The sequence below is a fragment of the Dama dama genome, chromosome 18 (genome assembly GCF_033118175.1).
Source record: "Dama dama isolate Ldn47 chromosome 18, ASM3311817v1, whole genome shotgun sequence".
NCBI lineage: Eukaryota > Metazoa > Chordata > Mammalia > Artiodactyla > Cervidae > Dama > Dama dama.
In genome coordinates, this window is record NC_083698.1 from 88288747 (window position 1) to 88315841 (window position 27095).

General features: G+C 40.6%; 2 protein-coding genes across 3 annotated transcripts; one reads left to right on the plus strand and one right to left on the minus strand.

Moving 5' to 3' along the window:
- The first annotated feature begins 159 nt into the window (after nucleotides 1-159).
- Nucleotides 160-22984, plus strand: CALU (calumenin). Of its 2 annotated transcripts, none has more exons than XM_061165742.1 (7): nucleotides 160-266; nucleotides 7353-7584; nucleotides 12419-12612; nucleotides 16614-16780; nucleotides 16984-17044; nucleotides 18876-19075; nucleotides 20588-22984. In XM_061165742.1, the coding sequence occupies exons 2-7, from the start codon at nucleotides 7364-7366 to the stop codon at nucleotides 20690-20692; spliced, it is 948 nt and encodes a 315-aa protein (XP_061021725.1). In that variant the 5' UTR covers nucleotides 160-266; nucleotides 7353-7363; the 3' UTR covers nucleotides 20693-22984. The 2 variants fall into 2 exon arrangements, with proteins under 2 accessions (XP_061021725.1, XP_061021724.1); XM_061165741.1 differs by lacking the exon at nucleotides 12419-12612 and adding an exon at nucleotides 12686-12879.
- Nucleotides 22985-24001: 1017 nt separating this feature from the next.
- OPN1SW (opsin 1, short wave sensitive) lies at nucleotides 24002-27095 on the minus strand. The gene is made up of 5 exons (XM_061165740.1): nucleotides 26741-27095; nucleotides 26277-26445; nucleotides 25796-25961; nucleotides 25138-25377; nucleotides 24002-24208 (listed from the first exon to the last, which is right to left on the minus strand). The coding sequence occupies exons 1-5, from the start codon at nucleotides 27093-27095 to the stop codon at nucleotides 24089-24091; spliced, it is 1050 nt and encodes a 349-aa protein (XP_061021723.1). The 3' UTR covers nucleotides 24002-24088.

Below are 27095 nucleotides of genomic sequence, written 5' to 3' on the forward strand. Positions count from 1 at the left end.
GGAATCCTGTCCACGCAACCCGGCGCGCTCGCGGAGACGTGGCGCTTTCCAGCCAATCCCCACTACGCAAACGTGGGGCCAATGGCCGCCTGGGGAAGCTGCGCGTAGGCGGCGGGCTGGCTGATGATTGGTCTGGAGGCTGCCGTCGTGGAGGACAGCGGCGGGGCGCGGAGCCGCTTCCGGTTGGGCGGGGCTTGCGCGCCAGAGCTAAGCCGGTGGCAGAGCGGCGGCAGCGGCAACCTGGGCTGTGGGTGCGACGGAGGGAGGTAGGTACCACGGTGCACAGTCTCTCCGCCGCCGCCGCCTCCCTTTTCACTTTCTTTCTGTCTTTTGGGCCTCGCTCCCGGCGCGGCAAGGCTTCTTTGGCGCGGGGTCCCGGTTTCTGCCCTCTCGGGGTTCTGAGGCCTGAGACTGCTCGTGACTGCCCGGCCTTCGGCGTGCAGCCTGGGTTGGAGGCCGCCGCTCGCCTTCCCGCGCGCTCTGGGAAGGGGCCAGGGGCCCCGAGAGCTCCGGCTTCCCTCGCTGCGTCCTGTGGGGGTAGTGTTTTGTTCCTGGCTTGCCACGTCCTCTGGCCTTGAGCCCCGCCAGTCACCAGGTCCCTCATCCTAAAGGGTCACGCTTGTTTGTCTCCTGAAGGTCGGAGGGCAGTCACATAGCGTTATTGTTACAGCTCCCTGCCACTTCCCACGCTTGGGCCTGCTTGTGTCCGCCAGCTCCGCCCCAAGGCCACATCCCGAGAGGACATCTGCATCTGCCAAGAAAGTCGTGTTCGCTGACTTGGAGGGTGTAGAAACGAGGGGGGAAGAAAGCATGCAGACCCTATGTGATTTTTCTAAAAAGTTGTATATAATTTTAAAGAAAAGACGGATATCTCTAGCATGTTTGGCTTCATGCCTCGGTCAGCGACGGAAAATAGTTTTAAAAACTCCAGTAAGGAACTGTATTTTTACATGGTTTCGTTGCTTCTAGCCCCAGATCCTAGTTCTGATTTTTAGCATGCTGAGTTCATAAGTCAACTTAATTCCCTACAGCTACCCTTATCGAGTCGAGTGATTTTCAGTTCCGAAAGCTGCTTTTGCTTCAAGGCAAAAAGCTCCCTGGATCCCCTGCTAAAACTTTAGTAGGAGTTTTGATCTGAAGTCCTAAGTGTATAAAGTCCCAGAATAATGTCCTTGAGAATTGAGTTGCAGTCACTTCCTGGCATGAACCATAAAATAAGCATGAGTTGGAAATAAGGTTTCTTGTGATTTGTTTTTGTAGCTTAGAGATAGAGAACCATAGGATTTCTGACACATAGGATTGTGACACTTGACACAAGGCAAATGCACGTTTGACATCATTTGGTAGATTTAGTTAACCAAGGACGAAACGATGGTCATTGTTGAAGAATTTATATATATCTAGTACTATTGCGGCTCCACAGATAACCTGTAAGTTGTATTTGTGTGGAGAGAAGATGAGTTTGTTTATCTTAGCCTAAATCTGAGATTTACAGGGATTCAGGGGTATCCAACAGGACTGTTTTGAGAATCACTAGGAGAAATACGAGCTAACAAAGATGAATTGAGTATGCCTGAATGGCTGGTAAACTTATAATCATCACTGTTAATGTAATCACTTGCTTCCATTTATCCAGTGATGTGTCAAAAGATACTCAGAGTATTTTCTGTACATTGCATTGGTACAAGAGATCAGTACATTGATTTTAACATACGTTTTCCTCTGTGTGTGGCACATGCATGGTTGTGCCAGGGGTGTTGGAAGCACAGAGGTGTAGCCAGGAATAACCATTGAAGATGCTTGCTAGGCCATAAGGTCCTAGTTCCAGTCTTTCTATGAACTCTTAAATATGGCTGTTGTTGATGTTGTAATTTATGTATTAGAGTTAAGACAGCTGAAATAGCACTTTTTTTGTTGCTGACTGATGACCAGATCCAGTAAGGGGAATTGGGGAATGGGGAGCACTGGTGGCAGGCAGGGGCTATATTGCTGCCAAGTGCAGTCCAACTAGTGCAGTAAAATGTGTTAGTGTACGAACAGCACAAGACACAGTGTTCAAGATTACGATGATGGATGTCTGACTCTTCAGCTGTATCCCACCAGGCTCCTCTGTCCTTGGAATTTTCCAGGGAAGAATTCCAGAGTGGGTTGCCATTTCCTTCTGCAGGAGATCTTCCCGACCCAGGGATCAAACCAGCAACTCCTCCGTCGGCAGGCAGATTCTTCACTACTGAGCCACAGGGAAGTCCATTAGGGATTATAGAAGAGTATTAATTTATATTTAGCTGAGGTCCCTGCCTTCCTAAAGTACATCCATAGAGGAGCTAAGGAGACAACTTAAGATAACCTATGATCATTATTGTGGAGTGGTACAAAGAAGTTCTGTAAAGTTCTTTAGAGGCCTATATACAGACCACTTGCAGCTGGAGTGATCATAGTAGATAGGTCTTTTCATCTAGGATTTTAAATTGTTTATTTACATTTGGCGCTAAAGGAAGATTGAGCTAAAATAACTACCAAATTCCCAAGAATTTTGTGTGTGTTACATATGCACAGCAAAATTACAACCAGGAACCAAAACTCTTGCCCCTACATTTTACATAGCTTTCCTTTGGCAGTTAACAATTTATTGAAGTTTCATCATCCAAAAGGAAACCTTTATTCTCCCAGGGTTTCTCAAATTTATTTCTTAAGGAAATTTTTGTTACTCTGTAGCAAGAAAAATTTTAACTTTGCACTGCGTTGCTTTGGTTATAGAATTAATGAAACCTAAGTAATAGCCATTTCAAAGCTTTTCTCCTACAGCCAAATTTTGCACTTTTATATGCTTGGCTAGCTTATAAATGTATACCCTCAGTCACACAAATGATTTAAATTAGAATGTATTAATGAACAGTTTGTTCCATTGATTGCTAGAGAAATGCTGAATATTAGTTTGTCATTATTATAACTCGCATCAAATCATGAAAGGTGCTGTTATTAACTTAGTATGATCCATTGGTGGTACTAAAGTCTGGAAGTGAAGAATGTCAGGTAGATCCCCAGGTGGCTTTAATTCCTAGACCTTATAACAAGAACTTTTAGTATAGTTAAATTGCTATCAGACTCTTGCCCTCAATTCCCAATTGAAGTAGACACTTAAGCATTGAGATTCCGCTTTTGCTGCACTATAGAGGAATGCTTCCCACCCCGCCCCCCCCAATATCCAACTCACAGAACTGGAATTTTACCACCACGCCCATTTCTCCTACTGTTAACACTGAGCAATGGGTCTTTGGTCAACTGGAATAACTGTGGGTTCACTCATTGTTAATGTTCTTGAGAAGCTGAATTTAATCCAGACCTCTAAATTTCCCTGAAACAACTTACTTTTAACTGTTCTGTGACCAGTGCATTTTTATTAAAAATGATTGGGAGGGAAGGGAGAAATGGCAAGAATTTAAAGCTCTCAGGAAAATTTTTGAATGGGTAAAACTGATTCTTAAGGCTTATCATTGTTACTGAAAGAAATTCAAGTTTATGCTATTACCTTTCCCTCCTTACAAATTTACTGGAACAATTCATGAAAATAACTTTGTAGGAGACCATTATGGCTGATATGGTGCAAAAGTATGGTAATAACTTGGTACCTTTTCTGTTCTAGCCCTTTATTTATGTCTCTAACATGGCACAATGAAATAGAAATATATTACAAGCCACATATGTGGCTTAAATTTACAGGTGAGGGACTTCCCTGGTGGTCCAGTGATTAAGATTCTGCACTTCCACTGCCAGGGGGCATGAGTTCAATCCCCGGTCAGATTCCTGAATATTTAAAACAAGGGCCTTCCCAGGTGGCACAGCAGTAAAGAAGACATGGGTTCCATCCCTGAGTCGGAAAGAGTCCTCTGGAGGACGAAATGGTAACCCACTACAGTATTGCTGCCTGGAAAATCCCGTGGACAGAGGAGCCTGGTGGGCTACAGTCCATGGGGTCACAAAGAGTCAGGCATGACTCAGCGACTCAACAATAACAGTTATTAATAAAGCATGTGAAATTAATTTTAATAGTTTCTTTAATCCACTACATACAAAAGTACCATTCTTTTATCATAAAGTGTAACACACCACATCCTTAATTCACACTAGCCACATTTTTTAAGTGTTTGGTAGCCACATGTAGCTCTCGTCCTGGACAGTGTAGGTCTAGTTTTCTGGTTTTGTTTTTCTTTTAAGAAAAAATATTAAATGTAGTCAGACATGACTTAGCAACTGAACAGTATCAACAATTAAATGTTACCCTTGGTGAGAGAGGGGCAGAATTTGAGTGAGAGAAACTTGCAAGTTATTTGAAAAATGGAAGTGGGGAGATGTATTTTTCACAACCATTGATTTACCTTTAGATCATGTGCTACAGTCCTTTCTCAGAAGAGAAAAAACAAGAAAAATCTCAAGCAACCTAACCTACCACCTAAGATAAGTTAGAAGAAAAAACAAAAGTTAAAGTCAGGAAAGAAAGAAAGAAAGAGTCGATCTGTCGTGTCTGACTCTTTGCAACCGCATGGTCTGTCCTTGGGATTCTCCAGGCAAATATACTGAAGTGGATTGCCATTCCCTTCTCCAGGGGATCGTCCCTGACCCAGGGATTGAACTTGTGTCTCCTGCCTTGCAAGCAGATGCTTCTTTACCATCTGAGCTACCAGGGAGGATGGGTAAAGTCAACCAAAAGGAAGGATATAATAAAGATCAGAGGAAATAGAGATTTAAAAATAGAAGAAACCAAGAGCTTTTTTTTTTTTTTCCTATTCTTTGAAAGGGTAGACAAAATTGATAAACCTCTGGTCAGGCCCATCTAGATCATGCGGTAAAAAGTCATACAAGCAAGCTATCATGATGGAGAAAGAGAAGGGTCTGTTAGCTTTCTATTGGTTTCAGTTTGGTTGAAAAGAGAAAGATGCTTCAGAGATAACTGCTGATGTAGTTCTTCAGGAGCCTTGTATAAGTTGTCCTATACTTTTCTCACATCTTTCGACATTATATGTCCTTTGTCTTGGGAGTTACCCTTTGTTTCTATTTGGACATTTTTATATATATGGATTTAAATAAATTTGGTAGTCTTTTTTAGTGTCTGTATTCATAAAACAAGAGTCCTTTTGTTAAAGTTTCTAACCACCAGTGGGGGCTTCCCAGGTGGCACTAGTGGTAACGAACCTGCCTGCCAATGCAGGAGATGTAAGAGACACAGGTTCAATCCCTGATTTGGGAAGATCCCCTGGAGGAGGAAATGGCAAACCATTCCACTATTCTTGCCCGGAAAATTCCATGGATAGAGGAGCCTGGCGGGCTATAGTCCATGAGAGTCAAATACTACTGGCAGAGTCAAACTCTAGTAAGCACAAGCACGAACAGCCAGGAGTTGATATACGTGGGCACAAAAAGTATATTTTTAAATATCTACTAAAGTACAGATTTTTCATTGCCCATTGCAGAGAGATGAAATTGCTTTGGTAGGTAGTCCTTGGTGATGTTTTTAGGCACTTTGATCAATAGTAGGTAGAAACCCAGATTGCGGGGAGACAGTAGGTGGTGTGGAAACAGAGACAAGTGTTCCTGGACACCGTGTGAGTGAAGGAACAGGGAAGAGCAGACTTGAAGAAACAGTGGGGTCTGAGAAAGACTGATTTTGGATTACGAAGACCTGAGAAGTATTGATTGACAGAATGAAGGAACCTGTTAGGGGGCAGGGTTGAGTTTAATTGTAAAGGGAAAGGATAGAGAGATGGATACATGATAAAACTGAATCACTTGGCTTTTCCTCTGACGTTCTTCTTTTATCACTCTATCAAGATGTTAAGTCTCAATCTTAAATGTAGTTTTTCCTCTAAATCACAGTGAGTCAATCTGTTACATTTCTATATGTTACACAGTATCCCTCCCAGGCCCTGATAGTGTTCCCAGGTTTAAGCATTAATTTATATTATAACAATGGGGGTTTGCAAAAGTTGTCGGGGCATTATGCAAGAATTGGTAGGCTATTATTCTGGGGATGTAATTAGTCATTTATAAAACTTTCCTAGATGTGAGGTCACCTTGTTAATAGGCATAAGGAAGATACTGTTGCTATGACTGTTGATTTTTACTTGATTCTGTAAGCCTTTAACATTATAGATATCATTTGGATATGTCACAATAATAGCATAAAACTCATTTCTTATCTCTAAAGAATTTTATTTATCTAAAGAATTATTTGTAGTTTGCAGTGAAAGTTTCATTTTGTCCTGAAATAAAGACATACTTACTGTGATGTTTGAGAGAGCCACTAAATCTAATTTTGTCTCTACTGTTCCACTGGTCTGATTGATTAGCTCAATTATTGAAGTAGCTTGGAGTGTTTTTCTCCTTGGGCAGTGTTATTTTACTTGAAAAATAGTGTTTGTGTCTTAAGAATAAATATGTTTTTTCCTTAAGAATAAATATGTCTCCTTTTCCAGTCGGGAGAAATGGCTTGAAAATGTATGCTACCTAATAATGAAAATAATTTTTATCATATTGTTTAAAAAAGTACACACAAAAAGGTAACGTACTCATTTAGAAAAAGGAAGATTGCACCACAGAGCACAGTATTAAAGTTCACTTTGTCCCAGCCTCACCACCCCACCCCCATCTCTTCTTCAGCCTAGGGGGTTGTTGCTATTTATAGATAGATGTTTATCTTTCCACACCATTTTCATGCATATATGTTATATTTTATACAAATATAAGCAACCCGGAGAGGTTAGTTGATTTTTGCTTTTTATATAAATGAAATCTTGACATAGTTTTGCAACATGCTTTTGTTGTTTTCATAAACTTTTCTGGAATGTAACAGTCACTATATCTACTTTGTGGTGTTCGTGGTGGTTTAATATGTATTTACTAATTCTTTGATTTAGTTCCTTTTTCATTTTTTAATCATAAAATATCATCATTGATTAAAGCATCTTTGTATATGAATTTGGGTGTTTTGATGGAATAGCGTGAAAAAGAACATTGATAAGCTTTCAGAAGCATGTGCATGCACGCACGCTCAGTTACATCCCCTCTGTGTCCACAGGTTCATTTTCTGTGTCTGCATAAAGGGAGACTGCTTATAAGATGGATGTTCCTTGTAATTCCTTGTTCCTATAATTCCTTGTCAGCCTACAATCAGATGAAGGAAAGTGGTGAAAATTTCTCAGAGTAAAACTAGAAAGTCTTATATTCTAGCATACTTTTTTATGGGTTAAATAATTATATTTAGGATAATGTCAAATTAATAATTTTCCTGGGTCTGAGCTTTTAATTTCCTGTTGAATTATTGCGCATACTGAGGGAACTCCCTTTGTTTCTCTAAGGTTTGATCACCATGGACCTGCGGCAGTTTCTTACGTGCCTGTCCCTGTGCACAGCCGTTGCCTTGAGCAAGCCCACAGAAAAGAAGGACCGTGTACATCATGAACCTCAGCTCAGCGACAAAGTTCACAATGATGCTCAGAGTTTTGATTATGACCACGACGCCTTCTTGGGTGCTGAAGAAGCAAAAACCTTTGATCAGCTGACGCCAGAAGAGAGCAAGGAAAGACTTGGGTAAGGTGCCAGCTCTCAGGGGGCTAGTTAGAATAATGACCTTTCTTTATAAATCAACTCATTCTTTTTTTCTCTTCTATCTAAGTCACCCAGTAAAGCTGTACTGAACTACATCTGCTGAAAGCTAACCACAGAATTGCTACCACTAAAATTTAATCTCTTTCCTCATTTCTCCATTGAATAACAGTTCTTACCTCATTCTACAAAACAAAGTCATTAAAGTGCCAGATACTATAGGGCTCAGCTTAAACCACATCATCTTGATCCCAAAGGAACATTACATGGGGATTTTCTCAACACTGTTGCTTTTAGTTTTTAAAAGCAATCTGTGACCTCTATGTTGTTGACCATGCCAAGTCTTTGAGTGGATAATAAACTGCGAATTAGACCCCTGGACTGGCTAATTTTGGTAGTTTATGATTTCCAAGGATGTCCTTCACCCTGTTTGGTTCATTCTCAGGTATTTGCTTAATGAAAAGCAAAACCAAACCAACCTTGGCTTTCAAAAGGTTGTATTAAGCTGTGATCTTAATGTCAGAGTATGCGTTGCTCTTGGAGTGAACAGCTGGGCCATCGTCAGTTTCTGTGGCTCTCTCCCAAGGCATCTTTTTACCTAAATAGTTGATTTGGTAGAATTCCAGTTGATTATTTCTAACTGAGGGTCTGAGAATGTCTTTTTTAGTTCTTTCAAAGCCTTGCTTTTTAAGGAAATGCAGGTTAATTGGTGAACATTTTCTCCTCAATGAATAGTGACCATCTGTGTCGCTTTCTGAACTAAATTTAACAGAGTTGTCTGAAAAGTTATACCACATAGGAATTTCCAGAAATATTTTTCCCATGGATAGTGCTATGATTAGAAGACATTATAGGGTTTGCTTTGAGTGGTACTTCAAAATAAATTTATTCTTTCAGTGAGTTATCTGCCAACTGAAGGATACAGTATTCTTAAACACTGACAGAGGTAATCAAAAGATTTTGCTGTGTAGAATGAGAAACTTGTCCAAAACGTTGAAAATAGAGAAAACAGGCGTATCAGTTAGTCTTCTGCTAGGTTGTTTTTTGCTGTGAAGGACTGTGCTCACTTTTAATCTCCTAACTGTGCTAACATTCCAAGCTGAAAATAGGGGTGCGTGAGGGTGTTCTCAGTCTTCATGTCTTGCCTGTTAATAGCATGCATGTCCAGCCTAGATTTTGGTCTGCACATGTCTTTGCAGAATTACTGTCAAATGATGAAGGGCCTTTAGGTTTGGTGTCAAGCGGTGTTCTGGCCCTGTGCAGGTATTGGAATTCCTCTGCTAACAGCCTTCAGTAGAGAAAAAAATTTTTCTTTTTAGTCCTCAGTAAACATCAAAAGTTCAGCACATGCACAGACTCCATATTTGATAAGAATAAGATGGTTAAAATGATGTTTTTCATGGAATGTGTGAATGAACCAAGTACTGTTTGCTTCTCCCAGATTTGGAGATAATAACAAATAGCCCGTTAATAAGGTGATATACTGTTGAAAGCAAGAATTCCAAGTGAACTTTTTTTTTCTTTTAAATTAGCTTACTGTGGCATTTTTGAACGTTGTTTGGTATGTGACTCTACACCAGAGGTTGAGTACGACAATTTCCCCTTTCCATCTATCTAGGAGGCCAGTAATTATTAGGAAATAAGATCATTGTTTATACCTCTAGTTGCAAAAATTCACTACTATTTTTAAATCTTTAGTAATAATATCTAAAAAGCTATGGGAAGCACTTAAAAACAATTTTAACATCCAGGTTTTAGTTTCTTTTCCTTATGAATAATGTTGACAAATAGAACATTTTTTCTTGTATGTATATTCTCAACCTTGCCCCACTCCTAAGCAGTTTAAATATACTTAATTTTCATTTATGTGTTCTTCAAATGTTGATTTATCCGTTTTGAGGTGGTGGTCCTTAGTAAAATTTTCATTTATTTTGATACAGAAATGAAGTAGAGTGGTTTTTTGGGTCACAGGCCCAATTCCTTTGGCAGTCTAATGAAAGCTAAAGTGCAAATGTATGAATATGTATAAGATTTTGCATGCTGAAAATTTCTGGAATATTTTGAACCCTCCTGGAATCCTTTTATTGACCCAGGTTCTTAAAAAGCCAAAGGATTTGTTTGGCTTTACGCCTTTTGAAATGTAGAGGCTTATGTCACCTCTTAGAAATGACATAATACTCACTTAAGTGCATAGTGTCTGTCCTAGAGTAAATGCTTATTTAGTGGCATCATGCATTTGTAGGGTTCTCCAGTGTCATAGAAATACCATACCATTAGCTTTATAAATTAACATGGAGTTTTTTTAAAGATCAGAGTTTAGAGCTTCATGCCAAAAATAAGCCGTGCCCATTTCCAGTGTACTTTGACAACTGCCTGCAGGCTGAATAACTAGAAAGATAAGGATAGCTTTTTTATATTTAAATGGTTGCGTGGTTATTTTTATTGTTGTTTTTAAAATATGAGACAGACGATATGTGGCCCACAAAGTGAAAAATATTTATCTGACTCTTTCAGAAAAAGTTTGCTAACATCTGAATTGAACCATTTGGGATATTTCTGTTGGTATGAATAGAATAGTATTCAGCCAACTTCATTAGGAAAAGCCCATCTTAAAGAGTCATATGCCTTTTTATCTAAGTGATCCTTCTCTTTAGGCTATTAATAATAGTTTAAAATTTTCTTTTGGGAAAAAGTACCTTGCCTTTTTTTTTTGTCTTAATAGGACAGTGGAACTCTTGGTAGCCAATGCCTTTCAGACACAAACTGGATTCTATTATAGATAATGCAGAGGTTTTTGAACAGGTAGAACTTAATCTGTTGGGGCTTCCCTGGTGTTCCTGTGGTTAAGATGTCACACTCCAGTGCAGGGGTCATGGGTTCTATTCCTGGTCAGGGAACTCAGACCTTGCATGCTGCACAGCACAGCCCCCCAAAAAGTAAGAAAAGCTGATTTATTAGTATTGTTAAGAGTCTACAGATTCAGGTTGCAAAAAAATTTTTGTCCCATGTACATGTAGATACAGAAGGACATTTGAGGTAACTTCTTACTATTTTAGGGGGCTTCCCTGGTAGCTCAGACCATAGTCTGCCTGCAATGCAGGAGATCCAGGTTTGATCCCTGGGTCGGGAAGATCCCCTGGAGAAGGGAATGACAATCCACTCCAGTATTCTTGCCTGGAGAATCCCATGGACGGAGGAGACTGGCAAGCTACAGTCCATGGGGTTGCAATGAGTCAGACACGACTGAGTGACTAACACGTACTTACTGCTTTACCTTTTTAAAAAAATATTTTAGAGTAAAAATTATAAGATTCTCTGAAGGGAAATGCTTGTTAATTACAGGATTTAAGTAATAGACAATCATGGCTAACAATGTATCAATCAATATCAAAGTGAATTTGTGTCACTTATATTCTCTGATTCTAATCACTTTCCAATGTTGTATTCATAAGAAGAACACAGACTGGGAAACGACATTAGCTACCAAATGACAGTCTTTTTCAGTCCTACAAATAATAGAGCATAGGAGAATCCCAAGATTTCAATTCCATTAGAAGTTTTTTTTTTAACAGTAAAAAAATTATTTATTAATTCTTGACCCTTGAATTCTTTCTAAAATATTCCATGTGATGAAATAAGTATGCATAATGGACTTCTACTGTGTCAATTCCATTAGAAGTTTTGATTTAAAGTTCTTGTGACTTGATCCTCCCTACAAAGGGCCAAGGGGCATTTACCTGATCTTTTCCTGGCTCTCTTAAAGAATGTAGTCAGTGAATGTTGCTGCTCTTAGGACATTAAATAATTGGTGTGTAAAATTAAAAAAAAAAAAAAAGTTCTTATGACTTTACATAGGCAGTCTTAGCTTCTATAAGTAAGCAATTGCATCTTTAAACAGAAGTTTTCAATCATGCACATATTTTGAAATCCTTAAATAAGTCTTTTAAAAATGTCTGTCATTAATATGACAGCACTGGAAGAAGCTTATGAAGAGCAAAGTATATTCATTCTTTAGCTTTGTAGTTTGGTTTATCATCTGCACCCTAACCCTCTCAGCTTATTAACATTCTCATAATCAAGGATGTACATTCTTACCACATTACTTCTTCAGAGCTCTCTGTTTTTGTGGTTATATGTAAAAATCCAATTCAATATAGTGTATAATAACTGCTAGCCTTTTGTTTTTTTAAATATGTATAAGCATGCTTATGTCTCTGTACCTATTTTGGGGTTTAAAAAAAATCTTGACTTTAGGTTTAAGTGATCCTGGAACTATTTTTGATATCTTTATATTTTTAACAAAAGTGTTTTGGTTGTTTTTTGGAAAAAAAAAAAAAAAAAAACTGAACTTTTTAAAAAGTCTGGTTACAATTTCTGAATTTTTAGAAAACCAAGTCAGTGGTTGTGATTATTTACCCAGAAATCGAGATTCTCCTAAGAGCAATAAAGAACAAATATAAAAATTTGCATGTTGTTTGATACTAAGAGTGGAGAACGCAGATAGGAGAGGATATTCACTCCAAAATTCTGACCACTGGCTGAAACCTACGTCTAAAGGGATAGTCCGTAGTTTGCTTTTGGTTCCAAGTACACCAGCCGTGGACTGTGCTTGTCTTATCTGGATGACTCATTTCAGACCAGCAACAGGCACTCAAGAGAAAAATTTTCAGTTGCCCTTCTGGCAGTTTTGTTTTGGAGACAATTTTTATTTCCATCCTTTAGCCCTGGGCAACACCCGTGGCCAGCAGCACACATCTGGCTAAGTCCAGAGCCTTGTGTCCTTTTAACCTCTTGCTGGATTTCTCTGCATTTTCTACAGAAAGATTGTAAGTAAAATAGATGGCGACAAGGACGGGTTTGTCACTGTGGATGAGCTCAAAGACTGGATTAAATTTGCACAAAAGCGCTGGATTTACGAGGACGTAGAGCGGCAGTGGAAGGGGCATGACCTCAATGAGGACGGCCTCGTTTCCTGGGAGGAGTATAAAAATGCCACCTACGGCTACGTTTTAGGTAGGTCCCTACTCTCTGGGGGAAAAAGCCTTGTGGAGCCGGCACCTTGAAACGTAACTGTTTTGTCTTGTAGAATGATTGTAGATAAAATAGACGCGGATAAAGATGGGTTTGTGACGGAGGGGGAGCTGAAATCCTGGATTAAGCACGCCCAGAAGAAATACATATATGACAATGTTGAAAACCAATGGCAGGAGTTTGATTTGAATCAAGACGGCTTAATCTCCTGGGATGAGTACAGAAACGTGACTTATGGCACTTACCTGGGTAAGGGGCAAGGTGTCAGCCTGGTGGAGACCATGGTCTTGAGTCAAAGAAACAAATGGGTCAAGCAGTGAAGGAAAGGAAGAAATTATGCTTATCTTAGTTTGCTGTGCTGATTCTCCTTCACTTTATTTATTTTGAATTTGTATATTATGTATTTTTTAAAATTTGTTTTATTTTGATTTTCTAAGGTCTGACATCTTTTATGTCTTTTAGCATTTCAGATATATTTCCCCATTTTTTTCCTGCTGTCATCCCTCAAAGAGACCATTTTTGGAGTAAATTCTCGTTCAAAAGGCTGCATTGTCCCAACAATGCAAAGCAGGAGGCTTTGAGATGTCTCTTGACATGGTCACATTAAAGTGTTGGACCTGAAATTTAAAGCAAATTAGATTTCTTTGTAACTGGTGAGAATAGGAGGAAAATTACTGTTTTCCCTTGCTAAAGTAAAGATCAAATCTAATGGCTTTCCTTGATGAAATTTAACTATTTCAGTATGTCTGCTTACTGAAGTTTAGAAATGAGTATTTCCCATTTGTTTTCTCTGACACATGAGTTTATTAGCCTGCTTTGCAAATACTTCGAGGCAAATCAATGTGACTTTGATTGCTTTTTGTTGATTTGGTAGCTTGTATGCTTGGGCCACCTGTTAGTAATTTTCTTTTACTTATTCCACTTGCCTGCTGTTAAATGCTAGGTGGCGATCTTACCGAGTTGATGACTTAGGGTGTTTTTGTTAGTGATAGTCCTCTTTTGTACGTGGTCACAGTTTGAGATGAGATAAGAATGTATAAATGTTACTTCTTGCGTTTTTATTCTGGAAATTAAGTAAATTTCTGGGTGGAAGCAGGCGTTCTCCATCACTGACTAACAGGCAATGAATGTATGGTGGTCTGTTCCCCCCCACTGGATAACCAGCTGTCCGTGTTAATTACAGGACTGCATGCATTTCTGGTGAACAGATTTTTATTTCTATATGGGGCTTGTTCTCATTCCTGAGACTAGAGTGGCCATCTCTCTCATGCTTGACACTTAGCCAAGAACCAAACATATCCTTCTCCCAATTAAGAACATGTGTATTAAAAAGTCAGTGCAGATAGAGAGATACCCATGCTTCTTGCTCTCTGGCTGAGACCCAGAGCTTCCTGATTTGTTTGGAATTAATTATAAATACAAAGCACTGGGTAGGCTATTGGTGATCTCAACAGAATGATGTGTTAATAAATCTCAGCTCAGACCTAGGCACTCACTGCCCAGAAGGAGTTTTAAACTCTTTTTATGATTATGTGCATACAAATCTGTTGAGAACTTTGTTACCTCACAGGGCCAATGATTCAATGTAATGAGTATTTCTACTCACTGAGACTCTGCATAAGCTGAAGCACTGGCTGGAGAAACAATGTCTTTATAAGGCATCTTTCCCTGGCGGCCTAGGGGTGGACAGTGCTGGGGTAAGGAGGCGCCTTCCAAAAGTGCTGAGGAGTTTTTTGTAAAAATGTGTTCTCGACTCAGTTGAGTTAAGGTATAAATCAGCTTCTACTTAGGGTCTACCTTAATGAATATCTGCTTTCCACAAAAGGAACATTAACCCCATCTCTGCCACAAGTAAAATATGAGATGCTAAGATATGCCCTGCCTACACCAAAACCGAAACTAGATCACGAACCTACCCTTCACTGTGTGCAAGCCAGCTGGCCCAGTAAACTGGTGCTTAGGATAGATAGGGCACTCTGAGCAGTGATGATAGGCATGCCAGTTTAGTCATTAAATACAGTTCTGTAGCTTTCTTCTTCATCCTTATATATGTGCATGTGATTCTAGTCACCAAGTTTTACCTAAGGAAAGAAAGGCTCAGCTAAGAATCTACTCTTAATATGTAAGTTGCCTTCTGTTATCTTATTTATGTTACATAGTTTGTATTGATTATTTGTTTAGAAGAAATGACTTAGTATCTGAGTAAGGTAGTATTTTCCTTAAATTCTCTGTCTCTAATCTATTATGGCTTTGAGTATACACACATAGGGTCCCCAAAGCCCCAGTTTAATCAGTAAACTGTATTATTGAATTTTGACCCTCATCAAAGAATGAAGCTTCAAGTTGCTCAACTCTCAAAATAGAGCAGTAGTTTATTGTTGTTGTTTTTTTTACTGTACTTAAAAGTATGGAAAGATTGAACTACAATATCAAAAGTCAATAGTGTAGTGTTAGTAAGGGGCCCTGTGGGTTTGTTTGTTTGTTTGTTAATAAAAACTAGTGCTATATCCTTTTTTATTTGATCAATATGTTTTGAGAACAATCATTTCTTACCTTTAATGTGGTGTCTTTTACTTTTCAAAATACCTTTACATGTTATCTTATTTTGGTCCATATAGCAACTCAGATTGAAAAGTTGTTTTGTTTTTTTTTCCCCCCTTTTTGCCATTAACTCCTTCACATTTTTGGCAACTTAAAGTTCATTTTTCTAGATTCTTATGAAGTGAAGTGAAAGTCGCTCAGTCGTGTCCGACTCTTTGTGACCCCAAGGACTACACAGTTCATGGAATTCTCCAGACCAGAATACTGGCATGGGTAGCCTTTACCTTCTCTAGGGCATCTTCCCAACCCAGGAATCGATCCCAGGTCTCCCACATTGCAGGCAGATTCTTTACCAGCTGAGCCACAATAACTATTGCTTGTGCAGTTCAACATCTTAACAGATAGGTCCAAATTCAATTTGGTTGTAATCTAATATTTATCTTCTGTAACAGATTTATTGAAGTATAATTGACATACAATTTATTGCACTGCACATATTTAAAATGCACAGTTGATGAGTTTTGTCATATGTGTATGCATCAGTGAGCCCCTCACTGTAATTAAATACTTCCATCACCCACAAAAGCTTCCTTGTGTCCCTTTATAGTCCTCACCTTCCTCGTGCCCTGTCCCGTGGCATCCGCTGATCCCTCTTCTGTAACTTGATTTGTTTGCATTTTCTAGAATTTTATAAAAATGAAGGAAGTGGGGGTAGTGAACAGAACTTGTATCTCATGGTATGTTTCTGAATTTACCAAAGAAACTAAAATGTGACCTTTCAGAGTGGCACTGTTCTGGTATTGAATCCAAATGGCTTGTAATGGGATAGAAGGCCTTTGATATCTGGCTTCTTAATGAGAGCCTAAATTTTAATAAATATTTAAATAATGTTTCATAAACAGCAATAGTTAATATATATTAAAAGTCAGCTCTGTGCCAAGCACTGTTTGAGGCACTTAACTTCTATTTATTTGCTTATTTAACCTCGTAACAATCCTGTGAGGCCAACTCTGTTACTGTCTCCATTCTGCAGATGAGTAAATTGAAGCACAGTTAAGTTACTTGTCCAAGGTCACATGACTAAGAAGAGGTAGAGTTAGGATTCAAACCCAGACCATGTGACTTAAGAGCCACCACTGCCCCTTGGATATAACTAGAAAACTGAATCCCTCTACTAGCCTTAATATCAATAACAATAAAGCATTTATGTAACGGATCACATAGTCCAAGAGCCAGGGTTCCATGTTGAATTTACATTCAACTCAGACCTGACTTTGTAGTCTTTGATCACCAAACCTGAATGTCTTTATACTGCTGTAGTTTTCCTGAGTAACCAAGTTAATTCTTCCATGCTAGGTTTATTATTCTTGGAAATTTATTTCCATACATTTTCATGTTTTCTGGAAGTCTTTTAAGATTTGACCTAAATTTTTGTTTCCTAGATGATCCAGACCCTGATGATGGATTTAACTATAAGCAGATGATGGTTAGAGATGAGCGGAGGTTTAAAATGGCAGACAAGGATGGAGACCTCATTGCCACAAAGGAGGAATTCACAGCTTTTCTGCACCCTGAGGAGTATGACTACATGAAGGATATAGTAGTACAGGTGGGTGAGAGCGAGGATTCTCACTGGAAACTTTCTCTTTTTGTTGCTTACACGCTTTGCTATGGTTTAACCATACTTGATTGTATATACATAAACACATATATGTGTGTGTGTTTACTTTAATGAAGCACAGTTACTTGTCCTAAATTATTGCCTGAACTAATTTATCCAGATATCAGATCTAATTATTCTCTTCTGTCTAGGAAACAATGGAAGATATAGATAAGAATGCTGATGGTTTCATTGATCTGGAGGAGTATATTGGTGAGTCTGTTTCTAGTGTTTTTCTTAGAAGAAGCTGGGAAACTTTGAAAGATATGTTCACCAATAAAAACAATCTACCCCATGGGTCAACTCTTAGCACATCATTAACTCAGACCAGCGTGGGGAATGGTGGGTCATGATAAAGTATTGAGTAGCACTGGCCAATCAAAATGTGAATGTGAGCCCCAAATGTAATTTTAACTTTTCTATTAGCCACATCAAAAACAATGAAAAGAAACAGATGAAATTTACTTCAGAAGTGTATTTTATTTAATCTAATATTCCAAAATACTACAGTTTCCACATTATCAAGGGTTATTTTTTTTCTTTTTTCACACAAGTCTTCAAAAGTTTATTTGACATTGTAGCACATCTCAGTTTGGACTAGCCGCATTTCCTTTCCTCATAGCCTGATGTGGCCAGCGGCTGCTGTAGTGGACTGCACTAAAATAGTGCATCCCAGAGGCCCTGTGGAATTGACACTGAGGAGTTGTAGGGAACCTAGACTGGTATTAGGAAACTAGGGAACAGAACAGAAGAGACACTTGGGTGAATAAGTAACCAGGAGTTGCTGATTCCTCTTAGTCTTTCCTTTTCACTGTATTCTATTCATATTTTCTGTTGAGGTTTTTAAATTTGTTTCCTTTTGTCCTTTTTTTTTTTTTTCAACCATGCCATGCAGTTTGTGAGATCTTAGTTCCCCAACCAGGGATCGAACCCCACCCTTAGCAGTGAAAATGTGGAGTCCTAACCACTGGACTGCCAGGGAATTCCCAGTTGTTTGTTTTAGATGCTGTACCTTCAAGGCAGTTTCTCTCAAATACAGCTTTTTTCTTTTTTTTTTTTTTGCCTTGCTGTTGTTGGCGTGTGGAATCTTAGTTCCCCAGTCAGAGATTGAACCTACATCCCCAGTATGGAATCTGAACCACTGGACCACCAGGGAAGTCCCTAAAGTTATTTTTATTATCCTCAAAAATAATTTCAAGATTTTCCCATTGCTTTAAAAAAAAGAGCTGCCTCTTACCAAGTAGTTGACCAAATTGTTTCACAGTTCATGTGATGGGAAGTAGCATAAGACAATGCCCATCATTTTAAGAGATACATTATAAAGTATACTTAGACATTGGTTGTAGACAGTTTGACTGTTATACATTTACAGACACTTTTACATCTCTCAGGTTTTCCTGAGGATTTACAACCACATCTTTCTAAAACTAGTGGTCAGGTTAATTAGCTGCCTTGTAGTGAAGTGGAACACAGGGAACAGCTGTCTTTATCAAAGTTGGTCTTTACCTTTCTTGACGCTAGTCATCTCCCTTTGTTTCTGCATTTTGAAAAATATTTATTTATGGCTGTGTTGAGTCCTCACTGCTGCACGCAGGCCCTCTCTAGTTGCAGTGCACGGGCTTCTCACTGTGGTGACTCTCCTCCCATTGGGGAGCACAGGCTTTAGGCAGGCGGGCTTCAGCAGTTCGGCTCTCAGGCTTAGTTCCCCCGTAGTAGCACATGGGATCTCAGGAGTCAAACCCACGTCCCCTGCATTGGTAGATGGACTCCTAACTACTGGACCACCTGAAAATCCCAGTTTCTGCCTTTTTTTAAAACAGTTTTCTTTGCTTATATCATTCAAGACCAATAGCTTGAAATATTCTTTCTGTAAGATCATCAGGAAAATGCCTCACTTCATAAAGTCTCTCCAACCTAAAATACCCGTATAACTTCTGTGAGGTTCCAAACTAATGAGTGAGGAAGAAAGGTCAGATCAGCTTTGCATGGGGCAGGCTTTGAGAGAAGACACACCCATCTTATGTATGGATGTCTGTTCATACAGGTGATATGTATAGCCACGACGGAAACGCTGATGAGCCAGAGTGGGTCAAGACGGAGAGAGAACAGTTTGTTGAGTTTCGAGATAAGAACCGTGATGGGAAGATGGATAAGGAAGAGACCAAAGACTGGATACTCCCCTCAGATTATGACCATGCTGAGGCAGAAGCCAGGCACCTGGTCTATGAATCAGACCAAAACAAGGTAAGTCTGACCAGGCCCAAGCAATCTAGCAGTGGTCCAAGTCTGTCTCTAGGGGATTGCTTAAAAAATTCCTATTAATGTACATAGAGCATGTAAGATTTTAATTAGTCTAAGCCTGCTATGGAGTTAAGTTGGCGACTTAAACTTACAGGGCAGCACTAGCTCTGTGATCTCTCATTTTAGAAATCCCTTTGCCCAATGTTCTTAGCATTGGAGGAATTTAGGCCTCAGCAAGAGCCTCTGGATATAGCCTGTGCCCAGCATGCTTCATCCACTATCTTTGGAACTCCAGGAAATTTTCTTTGCCTTTTTGTTGTTATTTCCTTTGTTCTTTTACCTTTTACAGGCTCACTTTGCCTACTCAAAGCTGATTATTTCCTTCTTAAATTAAGCATGCTTGTTGTAGCTTATAAATCATTTTTTCTCTATTATAATTTCTCTATTATAATTCAGTTCAGTCACTCAGTTGTATCTGACTTTGCAACCCCGTGGACTGCAGCACGCCAGGCTTCCCTGTCCATCACCAGCTCCCAGAGCTTGCTCAAATTCATGTCCATCGAGTCAGTGATGCCATCCAACCATCTCATCCTCTGTCGTCCCCTTCTCCTGCCTTCAGTCTTTCCCAGCATCAGGGTTTTTTCCGATGAGTCCATTCTTCACATCAGGTGGTCAAAGTAATGGAGCTTCAGCATCAGTCCTTGACCAGTTATCTCAGATGGCATTTGGTTCATTGAAAGAGTGTTGTTACTACCGAGCCCTGTCACCTTTTTCAGAGAATGTTGTCCTTAAAGCAGACTGAAAATCAGTCTATGGGGGATTTTAGAATTCTGATGTCCTTTTATTTAGATTAATCTTTGGTTTTTATGTAGTTTCTTATCATTGACCCTTTTTAAGGGTCAATCTGTTTTGAGTTCTTGCTCAGTCTCTTCAGTAGCCAGGTGCTGAGACATGAGGAAAAAAAGCTCATATAGTCATCCTTTGGGAACCTGGCCTAGATAATTCTTGAGATAAGATCTGGACCTCCATTAGGGGTTCTGTCTGGAATCTGATTGGTAGCTAGGGCATTTTGGAGTTGAAAACTGTGCTTGATAGTAACAGATTTCATTGTCCCTGTTAGACAGTGACTTGATTCACTTTGAAGTATTTTTCCTGGCTCTTATTAACTATCTCTTACCCGTATCTGGGAGGTGTCCCACATTTTGCTGAAAAGGGAGCATTTTCTTCCCAAGAAATAAACCCATACTGCTGGCATTGACCTGTTCAGCTGTATTATTTTCATCCTTTCAACTTTCTTGATAAGGAAATAGATTAATTGCTCTTTTCTTCCATGTGTGTATATGTGTGTATTGGGGATGGGCCATGAGTACTGAGTTCAGATTTAATTAGAATTAAATTAGAATTAGAATCTTAAACCTTGGCAAGTCTTAGATCCCCTATTATATGATAGCAGTGTTTCTAAATTTGAAGTGGGAACTTTATTTTGCCTCAGTTCACTGTTCTTTCTGCTTTCAGGATGGCAAGCTTACCAAGGAGGAGATTGTTGACAAGTATGATTTATTTGTGGGCAGCCAGGCCACAGATTTTGGTGAGGCCTTAGTACGACATGATGAGTTTTGAGCTCCAGACAGAGGAACCCACATTTCTTCAAAAGTAATTTATTTTTACAGCTTCTGGTTTCACATGAAATTGCGCTACTGAGACTGTTATTACAAACTTTTTAAGACATGAAAAGTTGTAACAGAAATGATCCCGTCCCCATTCCTCCTCCTCTCTGAGGGACAGGAGGGAAACCGTGCTTCTGAGGAACAACTCTAATTAGTACACTTGTGTTTGTAGATTTACACTTTGTATTATGTATAACATGTGTGTTTATTTTTGTATTTGTTCTCTGGTTGGGAGTATGATATGAAGGATCAACATCCTTAACTTACACTTGTAGGCAAACATTAGCCCTTCACTCTTTCTCAACCCTTACCATGTAATTTTTTTTTATAATTTTGACTTAAGTTTAAGCCTGAGATCAATAAGAAATGTTCAGGAGAGAGAAAAGGGAAGAAATATTCCCCACAATTTCTATTTAGAGAGATAACACTTAAACTTGCCTATTGAAAAGTATATTTCATAAGTAGTAGGGGCCATATGTTCTATTCAGTTGCTTCATGTCCAGGTCCTAGCGTTATCTGGGCAAAGACAGATCCCTATGCCATAAGAAACCTTGACTCAACTTGACTTCATTCATCCTTTTTTTTTTTCCCTCCCCCTCCCTGTAGGACTAGCTGTTTGCTAATTTTGTCAAGCACAGCTGTGGTGGGAAAAGTTGGGGCCAGTGTCTTGAATATCAATCAAGTAGTGAGTGTGATCTCTTTACAGAGATATAAATAGAAACAGCTGGAAAACTAAAGAAAAAATCCAAGTGTTCTTAGGGCACATGACTTTTTCTGGGTGTGCATCTACTGAAGTGCTCAAGCCTGTCTTTATTCAATCAGTAAGTGCCCCATTCAGCTCCTATTTCCCCAGGTGTTCCAAGGAACTAATCTTGCTTTCACTGCAGTCAAAATGTGCTCCTTTCCTATCATGTCATTGAAAGTGCCTTTAATGAGAGAAACGGTCACTGAATGAGGATTCTCTTAAGAAACCCTGAGATAAAGTAGATGATTTGGACCACCCTAAAGCTTAGAACCTCCTGTTGTGGTGGGGATTTTTTTCTTCCCTTTCTCTTTTGGACAGTGGTTCAATAGCAGTATTAGTTAGGGGCTTGGTTGCAGTGTTCTTATCTTGTGGGCTGATTTCTGAAAACCACATGCTGCTGAATTTACCAGGGATCCTCATACCTCAGAATGCTAACCACTTACTACCAGGCCTGTTTCTGTGTCAGCTGAGGAGGCCGAGCTAAGGCTCAGAGATGAGAGGGCTCTTTGGTTTGAGGACCGTTGCTCACCCTTCCTGCCTTTGACCCATCCCTTCCTATGTCCCCATCTCCCTGCTGCCAAAAAACGTTTATCATGGATCAACATTGCCAGTCCTTATCAAAGAGAGGGACATTGTAGAAAGAGCTTAAAGAAATCACCTCTGTTCCCAACTCACCTATATTTTACATAACAAGAAACTGCCTTTTTTTTTGGTCCCTTTCATACACATGGACCTCTTTTGAGAAGAATTATGTATTCCAAGTTTTTAGCCCTCAGGTTACTAAGACAAATATATATATATATATATATAACCTTTATTATTTCATATATCTTTCTGGATAATACATTCAGGTGGTGCTGGGTGATTATTATAATCTGAACCTAGATGTATCCTTTGGTCTTCCACAATCATGTTAAGGTGGGCTGCTTGGCCTGGTAAAAAGCCAGATATCATGTAACTCCACCCCGGCCTTTGCATTGAGCTCTTGAGAGTGGATACATTCTTTGAACCCCAGTATAAGGAAATGGAAAATCTCTTCCTTCCAGATTCCCCATTTGCATTGTTAAGAAGACCAGGGATAAATACTAATGCCACCAACCCTGGCTTGGAGAGGGCACAGCACAAATCGTGTGGCAGGAGAGCCTTGCAGGTCACTAGGTACAGAGAACCCAGGCCTTATGTTAAAGTCATGCACCTAGAAAGCAAACCTCCATCTGCTAAGATAGCGACTTCTGGATGCTGGGTGCTCATCAATTATCATTTGTATTCTAATGTCTAATGACCCTCCTGGATTTTTTTCTTTTCTTTTTTTTTTTTTTTTTTGTTTAAATCAAGCCTGAGGCTGGTGAACAGTAGCTACACACCCACATTGTGTGTTCTGTGAATGCTAGCTGTCTTGAATTTGGATACTGGTTATTTTTTATAGAGTGTAAACCAAGTTTTATATTCTATAATGCAAACAGGTACCTATCTGTTTCTAAATAAAACTGTTTACATTCACTGAAGGGTATGTGTGTCCTTTATTTTCTTAAGAAATGGAACTCTTGCTTAGAATTATAGCGTTATAAAATGTCACAGAAAATGGAGCTCTCCTAGAAGGTTTACCCCACCCCAACCCAGAGAAGTTGCTACCTTCTCCCAAATTGGTTACTCTTTCCTTCCTATTCCTGAAATCTTTGAGCATCCTTACACAGCTGTAACCCTTCTCTGCTTCTCTTAGGCCATATAACTGGAGAGGAGCCCAGCTGCTCATTACATAATTGTCTGATACCAAACACAGCCATTTCTGAATGTACACACATTTATCTTGATTTTTATTTCAAAAAGACTCTTCTTCCAGAGGGTGGGGAGACAGAATATAAGGTAAAACTTTTTTGAACATTTTGTATAGTTTATAAACAGGATTGAGATGTGCCAATTCATTTTGAGAACATGACGGGAGTTGAACTATTGACTTTAGTAAATACACAGCTTAAGACAGATAAATCGGTTTAGCCAAATAGGAGGTGTGGGGACAGCAGGGAGGAAGCACCTGGAATAATTCATGCTGGTGCAGGCATTTATGGGCATGACTGTTGCTGTCAAAGTGATAGTGATTACTGGCAGTGACAGCATAACAAAGTTCTTGCAAACTCATATTTAGGACCTACTAAAGGGTTTAAAAAAATTTTTTTTAATGTCTCATTTCTAAGGTGTTTTCCTAAGTTCTGATTCAAAATGTATCATCTTTGAACGGATCCCCAAGAGGGAAAAAAAATTACTGAAAAGGAAAATAATTGTTGTCTGTACACTGAAAAATTAGCCATGCTCCTTTACAATTGCCTTGTACGTAGAAATCTGTTCCCCAAATGCTATAAATTGTGACACTTAAGAGTAGAAACTGATGACTGTGGAAATGGCCCTCGAGGTGATCTGGAGTAGACCCAGCTGGAACAGTTGCTTTTTAGGTAGGAAGGAAATAGTAGGAAAATGGAAAACTGACCCCTCAAGTTGCTATCACTCCCCTTCCCATTTTCTGTGTTGATAGTGGTTTGGTTTTTGACAGAGAAAGTAGAAATGTCCTCAAGTGTAAAGTCCTCACTGCACACAGGCCAGTATGGCTCATTAGTTGGGGCCAACTTGGCTAGAAGAGACAGTAGACACTTCGGTTTTCTGGGAGCTAGACACTTCAGACTCATCTGTCATGGGTTTTCCACACACCATCTCCATGATACAAGCTCGGAACTAGAGGGAAAGAGCAGAGATAGTCTCCTTGGCAGACGAGTATAGAGGAGGTAATATCAGGAAGCATGGGAGAAAAAAGATCTTTGTATCCCCATAGCCTCACACAGTGCCTTATACGTGGGATCTCCTTGAGCAGTCTTGATTACGTCTTCTCAATCCTGAGAGCTGGCTATTCCGGGCTAACACTACTAACTCTTCCTGGATCTACAATAAGAATCCCTACACGTTCTGGCTAACCCCGAGGCCTCACTGTTGGGAAACCTCACAAAGCACCCTGTCCCAGGAGAGTGAAAGTGAAAGTCACTCAGTTGTGTCTGACCCTTTGCAACCCCATGGACTATACAGGCCATGAAATTCTTGAGGCCAGAATTACTGGAGTGGGTAGCCTTTCCCTTCTCCAGGGGATCTTCCCAACCCAGGGATCAAACCCAGGTCTCCTGCATTGCAGGCGGATTCTTTACCAGCTGAGCCACAAGAAACCCAAGAATACTGGAGTGGGTAGCCAGGAGAGCACTGTCAGAAGTCACCCTGCAGTACCCCTGCCCACCCACCATTACTAGAAAGTGCTCCCAACTAGGAAAGGACTGCCAGTTCTGTTAATATCCAGGAGCTTCCTCATTAGTTTTTAATCCACTTCTGGAACTGAGGAAACAAAATAATTCTCAGAGTTTTGCTCTATAAGACAGGAACCCTCCTTGATTTGTCTGAGTTTGGGTTATTAGCTTCAATTCAGGATTTGGGGTAGGCAAAGCAACTAAACCCACATGCCACAACTACTGAAGCCCAGGCCTAGAATCTGTGCTCCACAGCAAGAGACATGACGTGACCGCAGTGAGAAGCCCCCTGCTCACCACAACTAGAGAAAGCCTGTGGGCAGCAACAAAGACCCAGAACAGCCAAAAACAAATTTTTTAAAAGGAGAACTTTACCTGCTTATTCATGAAGCAGTAAATGATGGGATTGTAGACACAAGCACTCTTGGAGAAGAAGGCAGGGATGGTGACAAGCCGTAAGTCCACCCCATGGTTTCGGTTGTTGACTATATACATGGCCAGGGCTGCATAGGGAGTGTAACAGAGACAAAAGGATCCCACCATGACCACCACCATGTGGCTCACCTCCCGCTCAGCCTTCTGGGTCGAAGCTGACTCCTGCTGCTGAGCTGCAACCTGGAAAGAGCACAGAAAACATCACGCCCTCTTCTCCCTGGCCCTGAAGCCCCAAGTCTCTGGACGATTTTCAACCAGGGGGCCATCTGCTCTAATTGTCTCTCTGCCATCCCACCTTCTGACCTAGTTCCTCTGTTCCCCTTTCTTTGAGGAAGGCAAGATGGAGCCAGCTCTCTCCGGTGCATGACACTGGAAGGAATCTTCCATGCATCTCTCGAAACATCTGAGCTGGGATGACTCCACCTCACTCTTCATCTCCTCATCTCCCTGTCCCTACTTCCTGCACTGCTTTTTGATACCCGTCACCCTGGCTGTGGACATTTCTGGGTGTTTTGGGTTCTAGAGCACATACCCACTCTTCCCTCTCATCTAGAGCCCTGTGACCCCTTCCTCCCTGACCCTCACAAAAGCCACTCACAGCTCTGAGGGCCCCCAGCAGCTGAGAGTAGGAGAAGCAGATGAGGGAGAGAGGCACAATGTAGCAGAAGATGAAGAGGAACCAGGTATAGTACTCGCTGTAATATTTGGTGCCCACGGTGTACCAGTCGGGACCACAGGAACACTGCAGGCCCTCAGGGAGGAATCTGCAAGGGACCAAGCACTTGTTCACTGTGAGGCTCACAGCAAGAATTGGCAGAGTGGGATCTGAGATTCCCGGGTTGTGTTCTCTGCTTAGAACCCAGAGTTACCTCAGGCAGAGGGTATCTTCTGTCCTCACCAGCCAACCTTTAGCAATTCCAACCACAGAGTAAACCTTAGCACTTGTCTCCCACAGACCTTTCCCTACTCTATTCCTCCAACTATTTAAAAATTAGAGGTCAACAACCATACCCAACTCTCTTCCCACCCTGACAACCTGAGCTTCTAGCTAAGTCAGCATAACTGCCCTGCACTCTCACCGGCTCCAGCCAAAGAAGGGTGGGATGGAGACACCAACACCGATGATCCAGGTGGCCACGACCACAATCAGGGCATGCTTGGAGCTGAAGCGGAAGTTGCCGAAGGGTTTACAGATGATGATGTAGCGCTCAAAGGCCAAGAAGGCCAGTGACCAGCCTATCACCAGACCTGTGATGAAATGGGAGGATAATAGGGTAAACAGCTCCACTCATCCTGGCAGGCAGAGTGGAATACAGGCGTGTGGAGAAAGCACAGACAGGAAGGGTTGGACTGGTGAGTGAAGCAGAGTTTGGGACTCGCTCAGACCTCTGGGTGGCTCTCTACCTCAGCATTCAAAAGAACACCAAACTTCCACCCCCTGGACTCCTCTTTAGGGGTCGACTCTAACCCAACAGCCTGGCCCCTGGCCCCCATCCTGAAGCAGGGTCCTTCCCGTCCCTCCAGCTCCTTTCGCCGGCAGTACCTGCTGCACAACCCAGGAAGGCCTCCAGGGCACAAACATGGCGGCCGAAGACAAAGTACCCATAACAACTGTTGATGAAGACGATGAAGACAGAGAAGATGCAGTAGATGAAGCCCCCCAGAGACACGTTGACCAGAATATAGTTGAGTGGCTGCCGCAACTTTCTGTAGCGCAGCGTGGCCACCAGCACCGTGGCGTTGAGTGGCGTCCCTGCAAAGAAGACAAAGCCCATGAAGGCTGCCTGGAGGTGGAAGGCCCAGACAGGGGCAAGGTGGTACTGAGGTCCACCCCACGGCCCCACCAAGGAGATGTTCTTGAACAGAAAAAACTCCTCCTCCTCTGACATCTTGCTCAT